At 45.8% G+C, this 24,529-nt stretch overlaps 1 protein-coding gene across 1 annotated transcript in view; it reads right to left on the bottom strand.

Moving 5' to 3' along the window:
* Positions 1–6,374: 6,374 nt before the first annotated feature.
* Positions 6,375–24,529, bottom strand: part of OTOP1 (otopetrin 1) — a 39,322-nt gene continuing 21,167 nt past the window's right edge. The window contains exons 4-6 of the mRNA XM_055385854.2: positions 21,275–21,405; positions 15,969–16,906; positions 6,375–7,733 (exon numbers count right to left, since the gene is read on the bottom strand). Of these exons, the coding sequence (XP_055241829.2) occupies positions 7,563–7,733; positions 15,969–16,906; positions 21,275–21,405 (1,240 nt within the window). The 3' untranslated portion in view covers positions 6,375–7,562. The remainder of the gene's footprint in view (positions 7,734–15,968; positions 16,907–21,274; positions 21,406–24,529) is intronic.

The following is a 24,529-nucleotide window of genomic DNA, read 5'->3' as shown; positions in this document are numbered from 1 at the left end:
GCCACCACACCTGGCCAAGATTTTCTTGTTTGTTCCTACATATAAGTGAGAACATGAAATATTTGTCATTCTGTATCTGGCTTGTTTCACTTACAATACACACCTGCAATCTCATCCATTTTGTCTGCAGTGGAGAGGATTTTAATCGTTTTTAGGCTAAATAATACTTCATTGTGTGTGTATACCACAGTTTCTTAATTGAAACCAATTTCTAAAAAGCAAATATTTTTAAAATGTCCCGGAATGTGAAACTTCAGGGATACTGTGCCCATTTTACTCTTTTCTATTTCCCATTTTATGTATATGCAAGTGTAAAACAAAGCAGCAATCAATGTGTGTCTAAATGTATAACTTCGACAAACGTAAAATGAAAATGCTAAGTGGTGGCTGGGCGCGGTCTCTCATGCCTGTAATCCCACCACATTGGGAGGTGGAAGTGGGCAGATCACCTGAGGCCAGGAGTTCAAGACCAGCCTGACCAATATGGAGAAACACTGTCTCTAGTAAAGATACAAAAAAAAAAAAATTAGTCGGGCGTGGTAGCCCATGCCTGTAATCCCAGCTACTTGGAAGGCTGACACAGGAGAGTCACTTGAATATGGGAGGCAGAGGTTGCAGTGAGCCGAGATCATGCCATTGCACTCCAGCCTGGGCAACAAGAGTGAAACTCTGCCTCAACACACACACAAAAAAAAAAAGAAAAGAAAAAGAAAAAATAGAAAATGCTAAATGGTAAGAAAAAACAGCATAATAAAAGTTTGTATGGCGTTGATGGACAATGCACTTGAAGATCATATTTGAAGATATCATATTACTATTAACTTCTGTTCTTACTCATTGGAGCTTGATTCCTCTAAAAACTTCATCATTGGAACCACCTCTAGTGCTTAAAAAAAAAAAAAACCCACATACACACGTGCAAGGAAATCAGAATTTCATGTAATGAGACCCAGGCCTCATCGTTTGTAAGCTCCCCAGGTGATTTCATTCAAAGCCAAGATTGAGGACGGGTGACTCGGATCTCTACACACAACCTGCCCAAACAGATTCTCTAGAAGCAGTTTATAAAGAAATTCCACGTGAACTCTGGGAGAGGATATGAATTTGATGTACAGTATGTCCTCACTTAACATCTTTGAAAGTCTCTTGGAAACCACCTTTCAGCAAAATTCTGTATAGTGAAACGTTTTTAGCAGGTGACCTGATTTGATTTACATTTTTTAGACATGTAGCTTCATTATCATGGTTATGGTGGTCCATGTGTTACTAACATTGCTGAAACCATCATGCCAGAATTACCCTCCCATTTGTGGGTTAAAACACTGCGCCCATCTCTCCCTCCCCAGAGTCCTCTTGGTGGCTACTCTTAGGAGGAACTAACATAGCCTACATTCCCCCATCACACCCAGCACAATGCCCTCCCAGCCAGCTGCCCCAGCCTCCCCCACCCAACTCAGTCCCACTCACACCCAGCATGCCAGGGACTCTCCCATCAGGGGAACACCCGGTAACCCCCAAGTTCCTCCAAAGCCTCTTGAGAGGGACCAGAGTGCCCTGCAGGGAGTGGGTCCTGGTGGGTCCGGTGGAGGGAACATCCTTGCTGAAACTGGCTGGGTCTTAGCCAGTAAGTGGTGACAGGTATCTCTCACATAACGCTACGGGAACCCAGCGCAGCCAATGGAGTCCAATCAGCACACCTTGCGCCCACCCATTCGTTTGGTACCTTGAGGCCACTGCCCACCCTCCAGGTACCCCGTCTCAAGCTTGCCCTGAAGTTCAGGGAAAGGCGCTGGCGCCCCCTGCTGGTTGCGCTCTCCCATAGCAGGGCTCACATTTTGGGAGAAAGAAACCAGCTGTTAGCAGCTTTCACTCTTCACCATGTTAAGCAAAGTGCAGCATTTTATAACTGTGTGAAAAGCCAGATATTCTGTCAGCTGACTAGATTGTTCTGTAAGCATATCCCTGAGCTATTGTTTGAAGGATATTTTTACTGAGTTGACTTTCTTCATAAGATGATATGACTAATGAAAAGAAAAGGCAATGGAGTTTTTAAAACCGGCATGAGGAACCAAATGCTGCCACTGACTAGCTATGTACATGTGATCCAAAGTTTCCCTCTGTTCAAACAAAATAACAGTGCTTACCTAACCAGGTCATCTGTGAGCTGGGACTTCACAGGCAGGCGTGGAGGGAGATGGATGCGAGAAGGGCTTCGTTAGCTGAGAGGGTCGTGCAACTGGAAGGTAATAGCAAGCATTTTCCAGTTGGAACTTTTGGCCGACATTTGTGGTGGGGAGACAAACAGGTCTAATTTGGCCCCTGCGCATGGGCAGGTAGGAAGATGCTGGTGGGTTTGGTTTGACAGTTTGGAGAATGTCTTGTGGAAGGGGTGCTTTTTTTAATGCACACTCAGGCACCATGGGAGCCTGTTGTCACCCTGGATATCTGGCTCCGTGCCCGTGCCCTTCCACTCTGCCTCGACAAGAGTCATGGCACCCAAAATACATGAGTTCAAATCTGAGTTTCACAGGCTTAGGGAAGAACCCAAGCTACCAAATGCACAGGCCTCTCCTGTATACGGTTACAACAGGTAAGGGAATAACTTACTCAGTGCAAGCTGCTACAACAAAATAGCACAAGCTGAGTGGCTAATCAACAACAGGCATTTATTTCTCACAGGTCTGGAGGCCGGAAGCCCAAGATCAGGGTGTCAGTGCTGGCATGGTCGGGTTCTGGTGAGGACCCTCTTCCGGGTCACAGACAGCTGTCTTCTCATTGCATCCTCATATGACAGAAAAGAAGTGCAAAAGCTCTCTGGTCCCCTCTTACAGGTGCTAATCCCATTCACAAGGGTCCTACCATCATGACCTCATTACCTCCCAAAGACCCCACCTCCAAATACCACCACATTGCCATTAAGCTTCAATATATGAATTTAAGGCGGAAACAAACATCCAGTCCATTGCAGATTGTCCTGATAATTTGTGTGCCCGGGGCATTGTCCCCACAGCAAACAGTGACATTGGAAGGCAAACCAATGTCAGGTTTCCTAATGTGCATAGAGTCATCCCTGGAAGAGTGAGTCCAGTGATCTTACCAGCTAATTGCATTGAGCTACCCCACCTTGGGGATCTACCTGCCAAGGAGAACAGAACACCACTGGCTTTGACACCCATCTCTCAACAGTGATGGATGAATGCTGGAAATTTACCTGCTTGGGTAGCTCTGTCTAAGTTCATCTTCCTTGTATGGACTTTCTTTTTTTCTTGCTCTCAAATACTTCTATTATGAAATATCTCATTTAAAATTTCTTTAAAATACATTAAAAGTATATTTAAAGAGTACGTTTTAAGAGTGCAGAGAAAACATAATGAATAGCTCTTTGCTTAAGAAAAAATATTTCGGACACAGCATGAACTGAGTTGCTGGTTCCAAGCCCTTTCCCTTCTCACTACACTGAACTTGGCGTGCATTCTTTCTTCAGGTGTGTTTGTAATCTTACTACATATGGACATATCCCCCAGCAATATCAGGGATTGTTTTGCTTGTTCCTAGACATCATATTAATGATATCATACCAATTATACCCCTACGCTACTTAATGTTTCATTCAACATTGTTTTGGGGGACTATCCATGTTGATACATGAATTCTCTTGTGTTCATTTTTTCCTTTTGTGAAATAGTTCATCATGGAAATAGTCCCTAGTGTGCCTATCTGCACTCCTAATTGACAGGCATTTAGACTGTTTTCCATTTTCCTAATTACAAGTGATGCTGAGTGAACATTCCTGAACACAGGTGTGAGGCTGTCTCTGGAGCACATGCCAAGGAACAGAATTCTTAGGTCATAAGGAATGTGTACCTCCAGCCTTAGTCAATATTGCCAATTGCTGTCCAATCTGATTTTATTCATTTACACTCCCACTAGCAGTATATATGAATCTTTCTTTCACTTCTTGCCAACTCTTGCCAGTCTAATGAATGGGAAGTGGTAACTCATTATTATTTCAATTTGTATTCCCTGTATTAATCCCTGAGACCTTAAAACTTGTGTATTGCACATTCTGGTTCCTCTTTGGCAAATTGCCTTGGCATTAAGATAGTAAATTTTCCTTGCCACCTATGCTGGTTGAATCAGGATGCTTAATTACTTGGAGGTAAAAAGCACCTGGCTGAAATAGCCATCCCTGAGGCTGCCTGCTGAGGATAAGAGATGCTTCATCCATGTTTAAAACCTTTCTTGGAAACGCTGAGCCCAGCCAGCCATGCAGGCTTTTCCAAGCTCTGATGCTGCCATGTGTCCACAATAGCATCCCCACAACCTGGATCCATCATTCCCAGCATAATGATGGCTCCTTTTTGTCTCCTTGGCAGAGCCCAAAACCCACAGCTGAGGCCTCAGGGCTGTTCTAATGTGCTTAGAATGGGGGTAAAGGTAATGCCAACCAAAATGAGGAAACCGGTATTCCCACTCAGTCACTGCTGAGTCAGCATAAATCACTCCAGAGGACAGTTTGTCACTGACCTCAAAGACTCAATTACAGAGATGATCACCATAGCATTGTTTACAGTAGCACCAAAAAAAAGGAACCACCTAAATATCTCTAAATGTCCAACATCACGGTTTGAAAAAATAAGGAATGCTACATCCTTCCATGGAATGTACTTTAAAGCCACCCAAAATCATACTGCACATGGATATACAATGTCAAGGAAACTTGCTCAGGAGTCCTAGCTTGGGGTCCATGGACTCCCAAGGAGATGCTTATCAAAGGGAATTGGCATCCCCTGAGATACTCATGAAAGTGCAGACTTCCGGGTCCCCCTCCAGACTGAATCTGCGCTTCCATATTGGAGGGCAGGAATCCTACCAAGTTCCCCAGATGAGTTTCAGGCACACTAAAGCCAGAGCGTCGATGCCTGGGACCCAAAACAGGGAACAAGCACTCTGGTGTATCAAGAGGAAAAAAGCAAGTTACATACAAACGCAGTATATATAAAAACCACCCCCTTCATGTGGGTGTGGGTGTATGCGTACTTTTGAAAAAAAAAAAATTATCGGCTGGGTGCAGTGGCTCATGTCTGTAATCCCAGCACTTTGGGAAGCCAAGGTGGGTGGATCACCTGAGGTCAGGAGTTCGAGGCCAGCCTGGCCAACATGGTGAAACCCTGTCTGTACTGAAAATACAAAAATTAGCTGGGCGTGGTGGCAGGCATCTGTAATCCCAGTTACTCTGGACGCTGAGGCAGGAGAATCGCTTGAACCCAGGAGGCGGTGGTTGCAGTGAGCCAAGATCGTGCCATTGCACTCCAGCCTGGGCGACAAGAGTGAAAGTCCATCTCAAAAAAATAAAAATAAATATATATATATATATAATTTTTTTAATTTTTATTTTTTAGAGATGGGGTCCTGCTGTGTCACCCAAGCTAGAATGCAGTGGCACGATCTTGGCTCACTACCCAATCTCAAACTCCTGGGCTCAAGTGATCCTCTCCACTCAGCCTCATGAGTAGCTGGGACTACAGGCATACTCCACCGCAAATGGGTTTTTTGTTTTGTTTTGTTTTTTGTACAGACAGGGTCTCACTATGTTTGTGTTCCCTGGCTGGTCTTAAACTCTTGGCCTCAAGCGATCCTTCCGTGTCAGCCTCCCAAAGTGTTGGGATTACAGGTGTGAGCCACCACGCCCAGCCTGTGTGCATGTACTAATAGCTACCTAGATAACAAAACTTAACAGCAGTTACCTCTAGGTTACCTCAGCACCATTGACAATCAGCCCAAAGACTCTTTGTGGTAGGGCTGTCCTGTATGTTGTAGGGTGTTAGCCGTATCCATGGGTGCAGTAGTGTAACAATAAAAAATGTGTTTGGTAGCACGAAAGCGCAACTATAGCTAACAATAATTTATTGTATATTTTAGAGTAACAAACATAGTGAAATTAGGATGTTCCTAACACAAAAAAAGATATATACTTTAGGGTATGAATATCTCAGTCACCCTGATTTGATTATTACTTATTATATGTTTATATCAAAATATCACATGTACCCTATAAGTATGCACAAATATTATGTATAATTTAGATTTATTTTAATTTTAACAAAAAATAAATATTAAAAAAGTGTCCTCAGATATTGCTAAATGTCCCCTCAAGGAACAAGATCCCCAGGTTGAGAACCGATTCTCTAGATGGGACATGTATAGATGATGTTTTCCTTTGTTTTTTAGTATATATGCCTATTTTTTAGTTTTTTCTAAAATAAGTGTACTTTAGTCATATTAAAAAAAAAACTTTGTATTTATTACTGTCCCATTGCCTGCACTGTCTGAAAAAAATACACTCAAATGAAAACATATTCACATTAATACTTACAGTAAGAAAATTAATTTTATTATTATTTTAAAATAGCTATGGAAAAACTATACAAAGTCCTCCCAAATGTCAATATTCCTTAGGCACCTTTGAAATATTTATAATCTTAATCTTTGGGCTAGGCATCCTAATTGTAATTTCATATCTTAAAGAAGCAATTCTAAATATAGGAAATGCTTCACAAATATGGTTGATTTTTCAGAGTTACTTATAAAAGCAAAAAGTTATAAACACTGTAAAACCAACCATAGGAAACTATGTTAATTAACGTACATTCACTTGATAGACTATCTTACAGCATTAAAATATTTATAAAGAATTTATAACAATATGGGGGCAAGGTTTATGCCATATTGTTAAGTGGCAAAATAACTGAATACAAAATCAAATATGTTGCATCATCATTCAAAGGTATAATAATGACAATAAAAAGAATCTCATCAACATGGTTGGAAGAAATACACCAAGATATTAAAAGTAATTGTTAATTGAACAATGGCATCATAGGTGACTTTTTCTCTCTACTTTTCTGAAATATCCAAATTTTTTACAATAAACATGTAAGTATTTAAAGTGAAAGAACAGTGAAATTTCTTTTTAAAAATACTTGAAAATGATCACAAAAATGTGTCAACATTTCAGATAAGAAATATGTTTTTATATTGGTCTGTACACAAATTTCTATCCAGATGATAAAAATAACTTCAAGAAATTAAACCTATTCAGAAACAATATAAACTCATTGTGATTGTGTCTAAATTCATAGGCTTTGAGAAGGATAAATTTTTAAAGTGTAAATTACTATGCAGGTGGTCAGGAAAAGGTTGTATGGAGTCATGTGATAAATGACACAAAGAAAATGCTTTTTATGAAAAACAAACTGGATAGATTTTTTCCCAAGCCAGAATCACATTCTTCTAAATCATTTAGAAGGAAATAAAATAATTTGGGCTTGATTAGCATTTAATTAACCAAGGACAGATTCCAGCCACCTCATGGATTTTGATCTAACTTGTTTACATTCATCAGGGTTGATGGGCAGTTCCAGCCCACAGGAAGCACAATCTTTGCAGACAAAAGGTGGCCCTTCTCATATTTGTCAGGCAATATTTGTCCAACCTGGCCACTCCTAGTTGGCTCCAATGAACTCTTGTTAGCTCACTCCTAGGTCTCTTGTGGACCCAGACTATATCTTACAATAGACCTCAAAGAGGGAGGCAGCTGCGTGCATTCGATAGAAAATAGAAAAAGGCATGGCCAGGTTGACCACAATTATCCAGGGTTCAAAGCCAAAGACAATCTCCTCCAATCCGTTGTCATACTCAGGTCGACAGCCAAAGGCGGGAGGTATCCAAAGCTGCAAGAGAAGAGAAAATGGCATGTGGTGGGGAGCAGCTTCCAAGCCACCACGGAGGCCCCACTCAAGTCCCAGGCCTCATGGGAGCTGACCCTGATGCACAGGGACTGAGTCACCCCTGACAGAACAATAAGGAGACCTCACGGCATTTCCCATCTCCACAGAAACCACCAAATCCATGTCTGCCATGATCCTGCTCACTTCCTCAACCACCCTTCCCTGCAATCCATCCTGAATGAGCGCTTTTTGAACCCATCCAACTCTCTCCATCCCTACAGCCCTCGCCCAGCCTCGGTTTCCTCATTTGAAAGATGGGAATTCTAACACGTGTCTGAGAGGGCTTAGATGAGAATTAAGTTTGCAAAACTGAAAGCAATGACTTTTGTTTGTGTTGCTCACGGAACCTACACACTGTTCCCTGCTTCTCAGACTCTTTTGTGTCCCAGTTCTCTCCCCCTGTGCCACCTCTTGAGTTGTCAGGCTCCTCACTCCCGCTTCAGGCTGCACCCTTCTTCAGCTTCCTCCACTCCCTGGCTGTGGCAGGCAGCCTCTAGGATGACCCCCAATGATCCCCAGCTCCTGCAGTCACCCCCTTGTGGAGTCCCCACCCCTTGAGTGTGGGATGCACCTAACGACTCACTTCCAACTCACAAAATTTGGCAAAAGACACAGGAAGTCACTTCTGAAATTAGGTTGCAAAAGGACCTGCTATCCCTCTTGCTCATCTTCTCCTGTAAGACAGGTGGCAGAGCTGCCATGCTGTGAAGCACCCTATGCGGCAAGGGGCCCAGGGAGTACTCCCGTCAACAGCCAGCAAGGAACTCAGACCCTCAGTCCAACAAGCCACAGCTGAATCCTGCCAACAGTCACATGAGTAGATTTGGAAACAAATCCTCTGCCACCTCTCGCAAAGTCAAGCCTTGAAATGAATGCAGCCCCAGCCAACAGTTTCAGCCTGGGAATGGCCCTGTGCAGAGACACTCAGCTAAAACTGTAGTTGGATTCATAAGTCAGAGAAACTATGAAATCATAAATGTACATTGTTTTAAGATGCTGAGTATTGTGGTGGTCTCTTCCATAGCAATAGGTAACTGAGACACATAGCCTTCATTAGTATCCCATACAGAACACTCACTGGTATATACAGCCGACCTCTGTATCCAGGGACCTGCGTCTGTGGATTAAACCAACCACAGATCAAAAATATTCAAAAAGTAGGCTGGGCACAGTGGCTCACACCTATAATCCCAGAACTTTGGGAGGCCAAGACAGGTGGATCACCTGAGGTGAGGAGATCAAGACCAGCCTGGCCAACATGGTGAAACCCCATCTCTACTAAAAATACAAAAAATTAGCCAGGTATGGTGGCATGTGCCTGTAAGCCCAGCTACTCAGGGGGCTGAGGCAGGAGAATCCCTTGAACCCGGGAGGTGAAGCTTGCAGTAAGCCAAGATCATGCCACTGCACTCCAGCCTGGGCAAACAGTGAGGCTCTGTCTCAAAAAATAAAAATAAATAAATTCAAAAAATAAAATGGTTGGTTGTGTCTGTACTGAATATGTACAAACTTTCTTCTTGTCATTATTCTCTAAACAATACAGTATAACAACTATTTACATAGCATTTAAATTGTATTAGGTATTCTAAGTAATCTAGAGATGTCTTAAAGTGTATGGGAGGATGGGTAGGTTACATGCAAATATTACCCCATTTTATATAGAGGACTTGAGCATCTGTGCATTTGGCATCCACGACGGGGGCCCTGGAACCAAGACCCCTCTCTTTTACTTTGCTTACTGGCTGCTATGACTCTTAGGGGCTCTCCTACCTGTTTGGCGGGTCCCTCCCAGTCTCCTTTGCCGTTTCATCCTTTGCTCTGCCTCTTAATGTTGGCCAGTGTCCAGGGATCTTTCCTGGGTCCCTTTCTATTCTCTCTACACATGAGCCCTGGTTGTAAATACCAGCCCTGGTTGTAAAAACCAGTCCCTGGTTGTAAATACCAGCTATAGGCCTATGACTTCCTAGTCTCAATCTCCAGCCTGGACCACTTCCAAGAACCCCAGGCTCATAGTTTCCGGTAGCAACTTGAGTGTCTAAAACACACCTCAAACTCGACCCACCTTCCCCATTTCTCCATCTGCTCAGCTACATCGTCCTCCCAGGTGGTCCATCGAGGCTCCAGGTGTCATCCTTATCTCCCTCCTACTCTCATAACCATGCCCCCCGCCAATCCAGTCCATCAGCGCATCTCCACTCTGCGCCTCCAAAGCAGTATCTTCAGCCCACCTGTGGCTCTCTCTCTCCACCTGTCCAGCCAGACTTTCTCACCTGGACCATGGCGGTGGCCCCCTGCCTGGTCTCCCAGCTTGCACTAGGGCTCCACTTGGCCACCAGATTTACATTTCATGGAAATCAGATCCTGTCCCTACCTTGATCAAAACCCCAAAGTCTTCCCAAAATATTTAAAATAAAATCTACACTCCCGCATGGGGTGATAAAGCACTCTGTTAGCTGATTTCTAACCACCCACGCTTCTCCCCACTCACCCCACCCACATGGCACGCAGCCCTTCTTCCTGTTTCTCAAACCAGAACCGCTCACTCCCACTGGGGGTTTTATACTAGCCATTGTTCCCTCTGCCCTGAACATGCGTGACCAGCCCCTCCCTGTCTCACCTCACCCTTCAGCGAGGCCTTCCCGCTAAGCTGGTCCCTCTGATCTACAATGGCCGCCCAAGAGCTATTTCCCACATCCTCCTTTTCCACTTCTCTGCTTAACACAGGTACACTATAAGGTGTCTTTCTTGCTCAGCTGATGGTTTTGCCTGCTGTTGCCTGGTTTGTAAGCCCCATAAGAGGAAGAGCAGAGATCTTGGTCATTGCTGTACCCTCACCATGCATAGCAGTCCCTGAACCTCTGTAGGTACTCAAGGAACACCTTCTAAAAGAAGGGAGAGAGGAAGGGAGAGGGAGACAGGGAGGAAAAAGGAGAAGAAAGGAAGGCAGGAAAATGGGACCTCTTCTGAAATCCACCTCTTTATGTCTGCTGTTCAGTTGGCTATAAATTCTTGTTACTTATCCTATTGAGAAGTGGCCTATGAACTCTTCCCTTGAATCTAGATGGACTCTGTGACTACGTGACTAATAAAATATGGCAGAAATGACACCATGCAGTTTCCAAGCCCAGGCCTTAGGAGACAGGCAGCTTCCAGTTCAATCTTTTGGAGGGTTGGCTCTGGGGCCCTGAACCACCAAGTACGGAGTCTGACCACCCTGAGACATCATGCTGGAGACCCACCTGTGGGTGCCCCAGTCAAGAGTCCCAGCTGAGCCCAGTCTCCCAGCCACCCCCAACCAAGGCACCAGATCACGGAACTTCTGCCCAAGGCTTCACCAACTTCACCTGATGCTGTGAGGAACAGAACTGCCTATCCAAGCCCTGCCAGAATTTCTAACCCACAAAGCCATGAGTCACAATAAATCCCATGAGACAAAAACAGTCATGCATGTTGCTTTTGTCATACATTTGGGGTAGTTCATTGCATGGCAATAGAAAACCAAAATATCTGCCTACTGGGTTCGTCCATTTGGATGCCACAGAGGCACCTGAAACAGAACACGTCCATTACTTAACTCTGGTCCTTCCTTCCACACTGACCTCCACCCACCGCTCCCAAGGTTGCCCCTCCTCCAGGGTCCTCCATCTCCAACATAGTATCACCATCTCCCCAGGAACTCAAGTGTGAAGGCAGGGGGGACACTTGGCATCTGTCACCCTTCATGAGTTGCAACCTGGAGACCCTGGAGGGTGTTATGATGAGTGAAATAACCCAGTCACAAGAGGACTAATAATCCACAAATTCACTTATATGAGGAGTCTAGGAGTCAAATTCCTAGAGACTGAAAGAACGGTGGTTGTCAGGGGCTGGGGAGAATGGGGAGTTCATATTTAATGAGGGCAGGGTTTCAGTTTTGCCAGATGAGAATAACCTGGAAATGGATGGTGTGTTGTTTGCACTATGTGGACGTACTTTACTTCACTACACACTTGAAAGTGGGTGCAATGGGAAAGTTTATGTGATGTGTTTTTTGCCACAATTAAAAATATAATAAAATAAGCATGTGTCAGATCCTGTCACTCTCAGTGTAGACCCTTCCATGGTTTTCTGTTGCGTTTAGGATCGAGTCTTGGCTCGCAGGCCCTGTGTGGTCTCCCATCTGCCCTCTGCTCCGTGCTCCCAGGTCATGTCCAGTGAGCCCTGCCTTGCCTTGCATCCATCCCTTCCCCACACCTGCAGCTCTGCCCTAATAGTCTCTCATCCCAGCCCCATCCACACCCTTCCTTAGAAGAGGCCTTCCCTGACCCATCTCCCACAGCACCCTGCCCTTCCCTGTCACCACAACCACCCTCTGTTGTCTCCAGTGCCACAGCTCCTGGAAATTCAACTAACATTTCCATGTCCGTCTCTGAAGTGGAGCCCACTCCACCTGGACATGCACATCAGCACCTGCAGCTGGGGCCTCTGGACTGGCTCCCGATGCTGGAGAAGACAGCTCTTGCTCTCTGCCAGATGCCTTTGGCACCACCTGGGGTCAACCACAAGGTTTCAAAGTGCCACCCCATGAGCCAGCACGGGTATCCTAAGACTCCACCCTGCAATGATTTCCATCCTCTGGTTCAATCCCCCAGAACCCAACCAGTGCCTGGGGGCATCATAGGCCAAGCACAGGGAGGAAGAGATGAAGCCCACCCGTCTCCTTGGACTGGGCCCTGGGTCTGGCTTGCGGGTCCTGACAGACCATCGGTTGCCACTTGATTCTGGTATTTCAGACAGTGCTATCTTTCTTCAAGTGAGTCCAAAAATTCAAGCCAAGTATTTCACCCAGTGGTCAACCAAAAAGGCAACCAGGGAAAAACAACTTTTCAGAACTTAGTTTTAAAAAGATATATTAGGCCAGGAGCGGTGGCTCACACCTGTAATCCCAGCACTTCGGGAGGCCTAGGCAGGCAGCTCACCTGAGGTCAGGAGTTCGAGACCACCCTGACCAACCTAGTGAAACCCTGTCTCTACTAAAAATAGAAAAATTAGCTGGGCATGGTGGTTGCATGCCTGTAGTCCCACCTCCTCAGGAGGCTGAGGCAGGAGAATCACTTGAACCTGGGAGGCGGAGGTTGCAGTGAGCCAAGATCATGCCATTGCACTACAGCCTGGGCAACAGAGCAAGACTCCATCTCATAATATATGTATATTAATATTAATCACAGGATATGTACAAAAAGCATATGCTTGAGGAAGATTCTAGAACTAGCTCTGACTTTATAAGAATTTGTGTTTTGGAACATGCACCTCAAAAAAATGCAGCCGACTAGTATCTATCTCTCTTGTTAACTCTTTCAATTCTTGGTTCACTGCTGTGCCCCTGACATAGCCCCTGGCATACAGCAGGTGCCTGGCAAATGTCTGTTAGATGGAGAAGAGGGTCTGCCTGCAGCCAAACTCTTCTGGGCCTTCCCCCTTAAGCGCCCCTCCTCACTGCCTAGCAAACTGAAGGAAGCCGGGTGATCCAAGGTTAGAGTGGACCAGGTTTGCTTGGCAGACACACAGCCATTCTGATTTCAGAAGGGACCTTCCCAACTTTGCGTTCTTAGGGTGATATCAAAAGCTGCAGGCCCTGTATGCACCATCTGAAATTCAGGGGAGGAAGCTCAAAAGCCTCTGAGCTGCTAGGGCAACAGAGAGCAGGCTTGATAACGGAGGCTGGTAGCAGAGAGCTGACTTCACCCAGAATGATGGGCAGGCACCTCTGTGGACTGGGGCACTCCCCTCCAGCCACCAGTCACCATCACTGCAGAGACTCATGCGGTGGCAAAGGCTGCTTACCCCTCCTCACCAACCTCCACCATCCTTCCTTTATGTGTCTTTAAAAAAATCCCAACTGCACACAACGCTTCTTATTCCTTTTTCTTCTCTCCATCCCTCCATCACGGCCCTGGTTCAAGCTCCTCCCCTTCCTGCCTGGTCTGTTGCAGGGCTTCCTCTCCCAGTCTTTCTGCTTCTGGCCCTATCTGTCTCCATCCTTGCTACACACAGCTACTGGGAGGATCATTCAAAAACACAAATCTGAGAGAGTCCCTCCCTTGCCCTCAACATAAAGACTAGACTCTAGCCAGGCCTAGGAAGCCCTGCTCAAGCCAGAGTCCACCTAGCTGGGCCTTCTCTCCTATTTCCCATTCTGCTACTCTGCTTAACACACGTGGAATTTATGCCAAACTACTTGGTGCTCCCAAAATATGCCATGGTGTCTTTTGCCTCTGTGTCTTCACATATTGTGTACCTCTGCCTGAAATGCTTTTCCCTGCCTTGATAACCTGGTGAACTTCCAGTCATTCCTTGCTGATGCGGACAGATAGGTGAGTGACTGTACACCTTCCTCTCCCTTGCTACCTTCCATCAGAGAGGCTGGAAAGCAAACCATCCAGTTCCCCAGCCTCCTTTGCAGTGAGGGGTGCCCACGTGAGAGACACTGCCTGGCACCAGCCCTTCCCCACTGCTTTCTGTCTTGAACCCAGATGTGATGCCTGGTGCAGCTGCAGCCATCTCATGACCATGCGGCAACAAGCACCACACCACCCAAGTGACAAGATGAACAGTGCCTGGATGCCTGATGACATGGTTCAGCTGCCAGGCCAACCCCAAGCAGCCAACCTCTGGAATTTTCATGAGATAATTAAACATTGTTAAGACTGAAGACACTGTGAATCAAATTGCCTATCACTTGCAACGAAAAGCACTCCTGATTGACACTGGGCCTCACATCAAGCACCCACTACTCACTGAAGTCCTTCTGGATCCCTGCTCCTAGTACACATTGCACAAACCCATCTCAGCACTTGTCCTGCTCACTGTATTAGGTTTTCTCATTGTCTCCCTCCCCCATTATACTGAGACCTTTTAGAGGAAAGAGACTGAGTCTTTCCACTTTAATCTTTAGTACCCTGCCCAGCCCCTAGCACACAGCAAGTCTTCAATAGGTAGATTTGTAGAATATAGGTCTACTTTCCAGCCTTATATTGTAATTTTGTACTTACAGTATTTTTATTACAAGCTGCCTCCATTCCTTATTTTAAAAAGGCAAGAGAAACCTAGATGTCCATCAATAATGGACTGGATAAAGAAAATGTATTATGGCTGGGTACAGTGGTTCATATCTGTAATCCCAGCACTTTGGGAGGCTCAGGCAGGAGGATTGTTTGAGCCCAGGAGTTCAAGACAAGCCTAGGCAGCCAGTGAGGACCTATCTCTACAAAAAAAAAAAAAAAAAAAAAAAAAAATTTTGGCCAGGTGTGGTAGCTCACACCTGTAATCCTAGCATTTTGGGAGGCCAAGGTAGGTGGATCACTTGAGGTCAGGAGTTCGAAACCAGCCTGGCCAACATGGTGAAACCCCCATCTCTACTAAAAATATTTTCAAAAATTAGCCAAGTGTGGTGGCAGGTGCCTGTAATCCCAGCTACTCTGGAGGCTGAGGCAGGAGAATCACTTCAACTCGGGAGGCAGAGGTTGCAGTGAGCCAAGATCGCACCATTGCACCGTAGCCTAGGCAACAAGACTGAAACTCTGTCTCAAAAAAAAAAAAGTTTTTTAAATTAGCCAGGTGTGGTGGCACATGCCTGTGGTCCCAGGTACTCAGGAGGCTGAGACGGGAGGATTGCTTGAGCCCAGGAGGTCAAAGCTGCAGTGAGCTGTGATCATGCCACTGCACTCCAGCCTGGGCAACAGGGCGCAACCCTGTCTCAAAAAATAAATAAATAGAAAATGTGCAGCTCTACACCATGGAATATTATGCAGCCTTAAAAAAGAATGAAATCACATTATTTGCAGCAACCTGGATAGAACTGGAGGCCTTATCCTAAGTGAATTAACACACGAACAGAAAACCTAATACCACATGTCCTCTCTTATAAGTGGGAGCTTAACATTGGGTACTCATGAACACAAATATATGAACAACAGACACTACCAGGGACTACTAGGGGGAGAGGTCGGAAGCGGGGTGCAGGTTGAAAAACTACCTATCGGGTACTATGCTCATTACCTGCGTGATGGGATCATTTGTGCACCAAACCTCAGCAACACGCAATTTACCCATGTAACGAATCTGCATGTGTACCCCTTGAACCGAAAATGAAAGTTTAAAGTAAAATTAAAAGAATAAGAATAACTTGGTGCAGATTACCGAAATATTGCAGAGGAACAAGAAGGCTACAATATTCCTCAGGACTTTTCTCTTGGCGTTGCCCTGTAAGAAACGGGGAAGGCGGACTGGGCTTGGGCTCCCTCCCCAGCTGCTCTCCTCCTGCTTCTCCTCCTCCTTGTCACGGCTTTCTCTCATGCACACATTTCCATTGGCTGCTGGTGGCATGTCCTTGCCCCGGGGAGCCACGTCTCCGGCCACACCTCCACTCTTGAGGCAGGAAGAAGCAAGGGGCATGGTGTTGCCATTGCAGACTGTGACCACCCGAAGGGTTTGGATGTCCTCAGAGAGTTTTTCAGGCTCTCGGTGAATGGATTCAAAGATGAAGAGGTTCTGGATGTACTTCTCCACGATCGCCAGGATGGAGTAGGGCAGGTTGTACCAGGTGTAGCGGGGGTGGTCCTCAGCACAGAGGATGGCCAAGATTGAGCCCCAGGAGATAAGCCAGGAGCCCGAGGCAGTGCCCACCAAGAGGTCCGAGTCCAGTTTGCGGGCCGGATTTTTGGACTCGTCCAGTGACTTCTCGTCTATCCTGTAAATCCGGATTCCAGCCAGCCCCGCAGCCCCCATAAGCATCAGCAGGGTGATGGCGTACAGGTAGAACATGATGAGTGCCGACTCGCTCTTGGTCTTGGAGCGCCCAATATGAATCAGGTACACCACCACCACAGCAATGGTGGCGGCCAGCACGGTCAGGCCCAGGACTGCGCCCACCATGACCCCATCAGACTTGAACTGCATCTTCTGGTGCTGATGGCTGTCAACTTTGCGCCCGATGTTCTTCCACAGGACGTAGAGCATTGTGGAGGCCAGGATCTGATACTCTATGTTGAAGGGGTACAGATAGTAGATCCCGTGGGAGATGGCAGTACAGAGAGTTGGGGGCGTGCAGTTACATTGTGGTGTGTGGTCATCTAAAACTAGGGGAGACAGGTAGATCACACAGGAGGGTGATTAGCAGGTGCAAGGGGGAACAGAAAAGCACAGAAAACTGTTTCCACCATGGATTCAGGCTTGGGTCTTCCCACTGGATTACGAGCTTTATCATGTCATAGCTTATTATCACGTTTAATATCATGGCTAAGTTGATAGCCCTGAGTATCCCCAAAGCATATTCATTACCTAAATCACATTTATTTGGTGAGTTGCCAAAAAGGATAGAGAAGATGACTCTAGTGTTGTAAAAAATAGATATGCAGATGATAGATAGATAGATGGATACACACACACAGACAGACGGAAAAAATCTGGAAGGACACAAACTAAAAAGTCAACAATGGTTATCTCTGGGTGAAGAAATAACACATGATTTTTGATCTCTTCTAGATTTTGCTTCCCTGTATTTTCTAACTTTTCTCTGTGAAGATGATTTACATGTGTGATTTTTCAACATTATTTTTAAAAAATACTTTCTGGAGAAAATGCCCCTTTTAATTAGCAAAAGATATGCCTCTTAAGACTCCAGTGCAAGCAAGCATGCAGGAGACAGGCGCCGTCCGATATCGGTGCGGGGAAAGTAAATGGGCACCACCTTCTGGAAGAGAAGCTGGCTGCGGTATGAAGGGCCCTCTCATCACAGGAGGGCAGATGCTGCAAGTAAATGATGAAACAGGTCACCAAAGCCCTAAAGGCGATGCAGTCTCTGACCCATAATTCCGTTCTTTCCATTCTACCCTTCTACTCAAAGGGACAAATAAAAAAACATAATCAAAGAGTCAGGTAAGGCCAGGAGCGGTGACTCAACCCTGTAATCCCAGCACTTTGGGAGGCCAAGGCAGGCGGATCACTTGAGGTCAGGAGTTCGAGACCAGCCTGGCCAACATGGCTAAACCTCGTCTCTATTAAAACTACAAAAATTAGCCAGGTATGGTGGCAAGCCTGTAATACCAGCTGCTTGGGAGGCTGAGGCAGGAGAATCGCTTGAACCTAGGAGGCAGAGGTTGCAGTGAGCTGAGATCGTGCCACTGCACTCCAGCCTAGGCGACAGAGTGAGACTCAGTCTCAAAATATAATTTAAAAAAAAGTCAGGTAAAATTGTGTGTGTGTGTGTGTGTATGTGTGTGTGAGACAGAGAGAGAGACAGAGAGACAGAGAGAGAGAAAGAGAGAGAGGAACAGCTCAATGTCCAACAGTTTAGAAATTGTTAAGTAAATTTTAGTGTATCCCAACAACGAGATAGTAAACAGCCACTGCACATTATAATTAAGATGTGCTTTATGGTTTGGGATATTTTGGGGGTTTTTTTGTTTTGTGTTTTGTTTGTTTTGAGACAGAGCCTCCTTCTGTTGCCCAGGTTGGAGTGCTGTGGCACAATCTTGGCTCACTGCAACCTCAGCCTTCTGTGCTCAAGCATCCTCCTACTTCAGTCTGCTGAGTAGCTGGGACCACAGGCCCGTGCCACCACGCCCGGCTAATTTTTACATTTTTTGTAGAGACAGGGTTCCGCCACGTTGGCTAGGCTGGTCTTGAACTCCTGAGCTCATGCGATCCGCCTGCCTCAGCCTCCCAAAGTTCTGGGATTAAAGGCATGAGCCACCACACCCGGCCAGGATGTGTTTTAATATTAAGAAAGTAATCTCGTTTCAAGGAAAATGGAAAAAAGTAAGAACAAACTGTATATCTATTTTTTAATGCAAGTCATGACCCAGTACCAGGCTGTAAAATCAGGTAGCAACCAACTTTTTTGTAGCAGAAATAATTTTCAGTGGACTAGAATAGGATAGAATGGAGTGGAATCAACTATGATAAAATTTGGAAGCATCTCTGATATAGTAAAACTAAGTATTATTTCATCAAGCATACACACATAGGTACATGCATGTTTGGATTACAATGTAAAATCTGTCTCCTATTGAAGGTTGCAATAAAAAAAGATCAAATATATAGTATAAAATCAACTATAAGTAAATGGCACACTACAAAAAAATAACAAACGTTCACAGCATTTACTGCATTTCTGGGTAAGTGTTGTGGATTTTTTTGCTTCACACTTTGTCATTGTTTTAGTTTATGATATGTATATATTACTTATAAAATCTGAGAAAAGCAGCTGGGCGTGGTGGCTCACGCCTGTAATCCCAGCATTTTGGAAGGCCGAGGCAGGCGGATCGCAAGGTCAGGAGATTGAGACCATCCTGGCTAACACGGTAAAACCCTGTCTCTACTAAAAATACAAAAAATTAGCAGGGTGTGGTGGCAGGTGCCTGTAGTCCCAGCTACTCAGGAGGCTGATGCAGGAGAATAGTGTGACCCCCGGGAGGCAGAGCTTGCAGTGAGCCGAGACCATGCCACTGCACTCCAGCCTGGGCGACAAACGAGACTCCGTCTGAAAAAAAAAAAAAATCTGAGAAAAACTATATCGTAGCATTAATTTTACTGTCACAGAACACTATGAAATTTTCTTTTTCTTTTTTTTTCTTTTTTATATAGGGTCTCCCTCTGTTGCCCAGGCTGGAGTGCAGTGGCACAAACACAGCTCACTGCAGCCTTGACTTCTTGGGCTCAAGTGATCCTCCTGCATCAGCCTCCCATGTAGCTATAGCTGGGACAACAAGCCCATACCAGCATGCCTGGCTTTTTTTTTTTTTTTTTTTCAGAGCTGGGGTCTCCCTTTGTTGCCCAGGCTGGTCTCAAATTCCTAGGCTGAAGCAATGCTCCAGCCTTGGGATTACAAAGTGCTCAGATTACAGGCTTGAGTCACTGCCCCTGATAATAATCTTCAATTCATGCAGGGCTTCCCTAGCACTTACAATTCAATATGGTGTTATGCAGAAGACAAGGGAAGAAATCAGGAGGAAAAGTTCAGAGTAACAGAATGTTAGAGCTGACAGAGTCCTTTTTTAGAAAATTAATCCAACCTCATCTTTCACAGAGGGCCTTGAAGCCAGATTGTTAGGATTCAAATCATGGCTCGATCACGTGTTCACTGTGTTACCCTGGGCTAACTTCTCTGTGGCTTGATGCCTTCATCCATATAATGAGGTTAATATTGTCTACCTGAGGCCAGATGCAGTGGCTCATGCCTGTAATCCCAACACTTTGGGAGGCCAAGGCGGGTGGATCACAAGGCCAAGAGTTCGAGACCAGCCTGGCCAACATAGTGAAACCCCGTCTCTACTAAAAATACAAAAATTAGCCAGGTGTGGTGGCACGCGCCTGTAGTCCCAGCTACTCAGGAAGCTGAGGCAGCAGAATCACTTGAACCTGGGAGGCAGAGGTTGCAGTGAGCCGAGGTCACGCCACTGTACTCCAGCTTAGGTGACAGAGTGAGACTCTGTCTCAAAAAAAATAAATAAAATAGAATAAATAAATATATATATATATATATATACACACACACACACACACACACACATATATAGCCTACCAGAGAGATTGATACCAAGGAGGACATGAGGCCCAAACACCAAGAGTGGCTGCTGGTTGGGGGTGGTGACTTCATTGTCTCCACCCCACTGATGACAAAACAGGTTCAAAGTGGCTCTCCAGGACAGCCTGGATTTACACAACTGGCATAGACTTGCTGCATGTTAAAGCCGGAAGGATCTTTGCAAGTGCATGATTTGGATACCCTCACTTTACAAATGAGAAAAGGGAGGCTCAGAGAGATTAAATGTCTTCTAAAGGTCACACAGCTTGTACATGATGGGAACAAAACTGAGACACCCAGTTCCCTGCCCCACATTCCCCTCAGCCTGAATGTTCTCATATAGAAGTGACATATTGTAAATGCTAAAGGATTTTAGATGAAAATATAAAGATTAACCCAACAGGCTTTCAAATAGGAACAAGGTGGAACAGACATGAGCTAGAATTATAAGTCAATACAGTTAAATTAAAACTTTAAATGAACTACAGCCTATTAACCACAACCTACCATTAGACTTCTATGAATTTTTAAAAGCCATACTTTTACTAGAAAGAACTGGTAATAGAGGTTTAATTAAAAACACAAGCAGAGGCAACCATCAATCTTCTGTAGTTGAAAACAAAGACATTTATTTCTGCAGCAAACTGGACCATGAGAAATGGCCATCAGAATAATCACCGTGGGTCTTACAAGTCCCTGAGTCATGGAAGAAACCTTTAATTATGCTCAGTACACATCACTTATGAGAGATTCAGGTTTTGGAAGATTTTCAACAACAGGGGGCTGTCTGGCTGATGCTGAGTTGGGTGGCCCTGCAGTTCTCTGGAACCTGCACTCCATCTCTGAACACTGTGGACTCTGCAGGTTTCCAAGACATTCCAACATGGCAGAAGGGCCACTCACCTCTCTCACCACTCACCTGTTGTTATGTTCCCAAAACCCAGAGTGATGAGCCGTTCCTTGTGCTCATTGAGTTGGTGCTTTGACTCATTGAGGACGCCGTTGGCCCACAGAAGCAGGTTGGTGAACACCGAGTGGATCACCCCAAACCTGAAAAACACAAGGACTCAGTTCTCAAGCAGCCCTGGGAGAGCCTCAGGCACCATGGGGTGAGACAGACGTGTGCACACAAATACATGGCTCCTTCTCAGCCATGATTCTGGTTTCACCTGGCAGTTCAGGCTCTGGGTGGGCCCCCTGCCTGGCTGGGTGGGGCAGATCCATGGAACCTTCCAAAACCACAGAATCTTGGCATTCAGCCTTAGTCTTGAACTTGCCAGTACTCAACTCAATGCCTATAGGACATCAAAGAAGCTGGGTCTTGGAAGCAGAGCTAGAGGGATGAAAATTTACTAAAAGCAGACAACCCACCCCACCACACCCCAAATCTTTTTCCCAGAAAGGAAGAGGAGAGGAGAGAACAATGAGGGAAAGATGAAAGAGTACCACTGGAAATCTGGAGAGCAGGTCCACCCTTACTGCTGATTGGCCAACCCCAACCATCATCCACACCCTCTGCCATGCCACCTACTTCTAAGGACACTGAAACAAGCCAGAGACTCCTTGGCAGCTAGGCATGGCCATTCTGGCCAGTGAGATGTGAGCTTTAGTCTACTGGGTACTACAGAAAAGTTTTTGCTTTCCTGACAAAAAAAACAAGAATAAGAAAAGTCTGCTATGGTCCCTTTCTCCTTTTTATCTAGCCTTGAATGTGGACATGAAGGCTGGAGTTGTGGTGGCCATCTTATGACCATGAGACAGCCAGCTTGGGCTAAAGCTGCAGCCCACTGAGGATGGCAGAGTGGAAATCTAGAAAAGGCCTGCTCGGTAGTGACATTGTTGAGCTGTGGGAGATCCAGATAGACTCAAGAATGAGCCCATGGTCATACATGGAGTAAGCAGCCACATGGGGGTTTGCAGAGTCGGTAAGGAGCGGAGGTCTTCCAGTCTGACTCCAGAGCCCTGCCCTTGGCTCTTTGCCATGCTGCCTCCTAAGGCAGAAGATAGAAAAGAGAACTAAGTGGAAGGTAGACACTGGACTCTGGGTAGCAGGCGAGAGATCCAAGGGGAATGCGGTCCCCATAGGGTCACTGATTTCTTCAAATACTCCAAAGTCTTCCTACACCTGCAGGCTTAAGATGTATTCACATTGGTAGCTTTCAGGGTACTTAGCAATGTGCCTCACAGGTAGCAGGTGCAGCAAACACTGGTGATTTTAGAGAGGTATTCTTTAAAACTTTCTGTGGAATTGATCACTCCTAAATTGGAGAGCAGAGGCCCACAAGAAGCATGATTCTGGTTTCACCTGGCAGCTCAGGCTCTGGGTGGGTCCCCTGCCTGGCTGGGAGGGGCAGATCCATGGAACCTTCCAAAACCACAGAATCTTGGCATTCAGCCTTAGTCTTGAACTTGCCAGTACTCAACTCAATGCCTATAGGACATCAAAGAAGCTGGGTCTTGGAAGCAGAGCTAGAGGGATGAAAATTTATTAAAAGCAGACAACCAGAGAACCCTCGTCCATGATCTGCCCACGGGGAAAATGGTGCAACCGCATCCTCAACCTTGACCCTGCCTCTCCTCTCAGTTTTAACCTCAGCTGATCTCTCTGGGTCTCTCTCGGGAAACTGCAGGCAAAACCTTGCCTCATTTGAATCCTGGCTTCCTTTGGCATAATGTCCAAGCACAATTGGAGAAGGAAACAGAATCCCAGGGTGTCTGAGTCAGGTGTTTGCCCATCTGTTTGCCCCTTGCGCTTGCCCAGTTGCTGTAGATCATGGCCAGCCTTCCCCGAGGCGTCTGGGAAGCATTACATAGAGCCTTTGACAAACACAGACAATGCCGTTTGCCTCATACTGGCTGGCTTTTCTTTTACTCATAATGCACACAGCTCCCCTTTCTTCTCTCATTTTTCCTGGTCCAAATGGCACTGTCCATTCCCAGGCCCACTGACCTCAAGGAGGTAGCACTGTTGCCATGCATGACTGTAAACTGTTCTGCCACACAAGCTCCCTGCAAGCTGGCAGCCTCCTGTTGGCTTGATGTGGAAATGGTCCACAAACCAAGGGCAGACGTCATTTTCTCATGCCAGGCTGCCTTTCTCATCACTGGATTTGACAATCCCAGACTACAATAAAGGGAAGGCTCTCATGAGCCATTTCTAATCTCAGTGTATGTTTCCTTCATCTGTGTGTGTGTGTGTGTGTGTGTGCATGGTGCTTTCTTTCTATTTTTTTTCTTTTTGAGATGGAATCTCACTCTGTTGCCCAGGCTGGAGTGCAGTGGCGCGATCTCAGCTCACTGCAACCTCTGCCTCCCAGGTTCAAGGATTCTTCTGCCTGAGCCTCCAGAGTAGCTGGGACTACAGGCGCGCACCACCACACACAGCTAATTTTTTTTGTATTTTTAGTAGAGACAGGGTTTCACCACATTGGCCAGGCTGGTCTCAAACTCCTGACCTCGTGATCCGCCCACCTGGGCCTCCCAAAGTGCTGGGATTACAGGCGTGAGCCACCGCGCCCAGTCCTACATGGTGCTTTCTTACATGGTAACAACACCTTGCAGTTAGGAGATTCACTCCATTACCCTGTCGATTCTTTCCTTCTATCCTCACCATCCCCTGGGAGGGTGGTGGGTGGACCTAGTAACAGATCCTACACTTGCTGAGTGCCTGTTACATGGTGCTTTACATCAATTCCTTCATTCAGTCCTTGAGGCAGGCTATGTTATTTTCTCTGAAAGAAACCAATAGATTCTTCTCTACAATACTGAAGATTATCAAGCGGCAGAAGGTTAAAAATGCAGGGGACATTGCCTCTCCCTGCGCCTGCCTGAAGGCAGGATGGCGATTCACAAAAACAAAAGATCTTGCTACCTCCCCTTCCTTTCCTGCATACAGAAAGAGATGTGAGTTTTGTTCTTACTGGGGACAGCTCTGGGCTCTTACCAGCTCAGAAAGGAGGCCAGCAGAGATAAGAGAATCTGGGAGCAAACTTAGCTTTGTTTTGTCCTTATAGGATTTATGGCTCTTTGTTAAAATACTGTCTAAGCAAGGCCCCTAAACCACCGCCTTAAGAGAAATATGTTAGAACTGAAGTCCCTCCCACATGATGGGCACACAGCAAGTGTCAATAAACTCCTGCTAGTTTTTCTTTTGTTAATCTGACCTTTGTTTTCA

The sequence above is a fragment of the Gorilla gorilla genome, chromosome 3, assembly GCF_029281585.2.
Source record: "Gorilla gorilla gorilla isolate KB3781 chromosome 3, NHGRI_mGorGor1-v2.1_pri, whole genome shotgun sequence".
Classification (NCBI taxonomy): Eukaryota; Metazoa; Chordata; class Mammalia; order Primates; family Hominidae; genus Gorilla; species Gorilla gorilla.
This window is presented reverse-complemented; position numbering and strand designations above follow the sequence as displayed.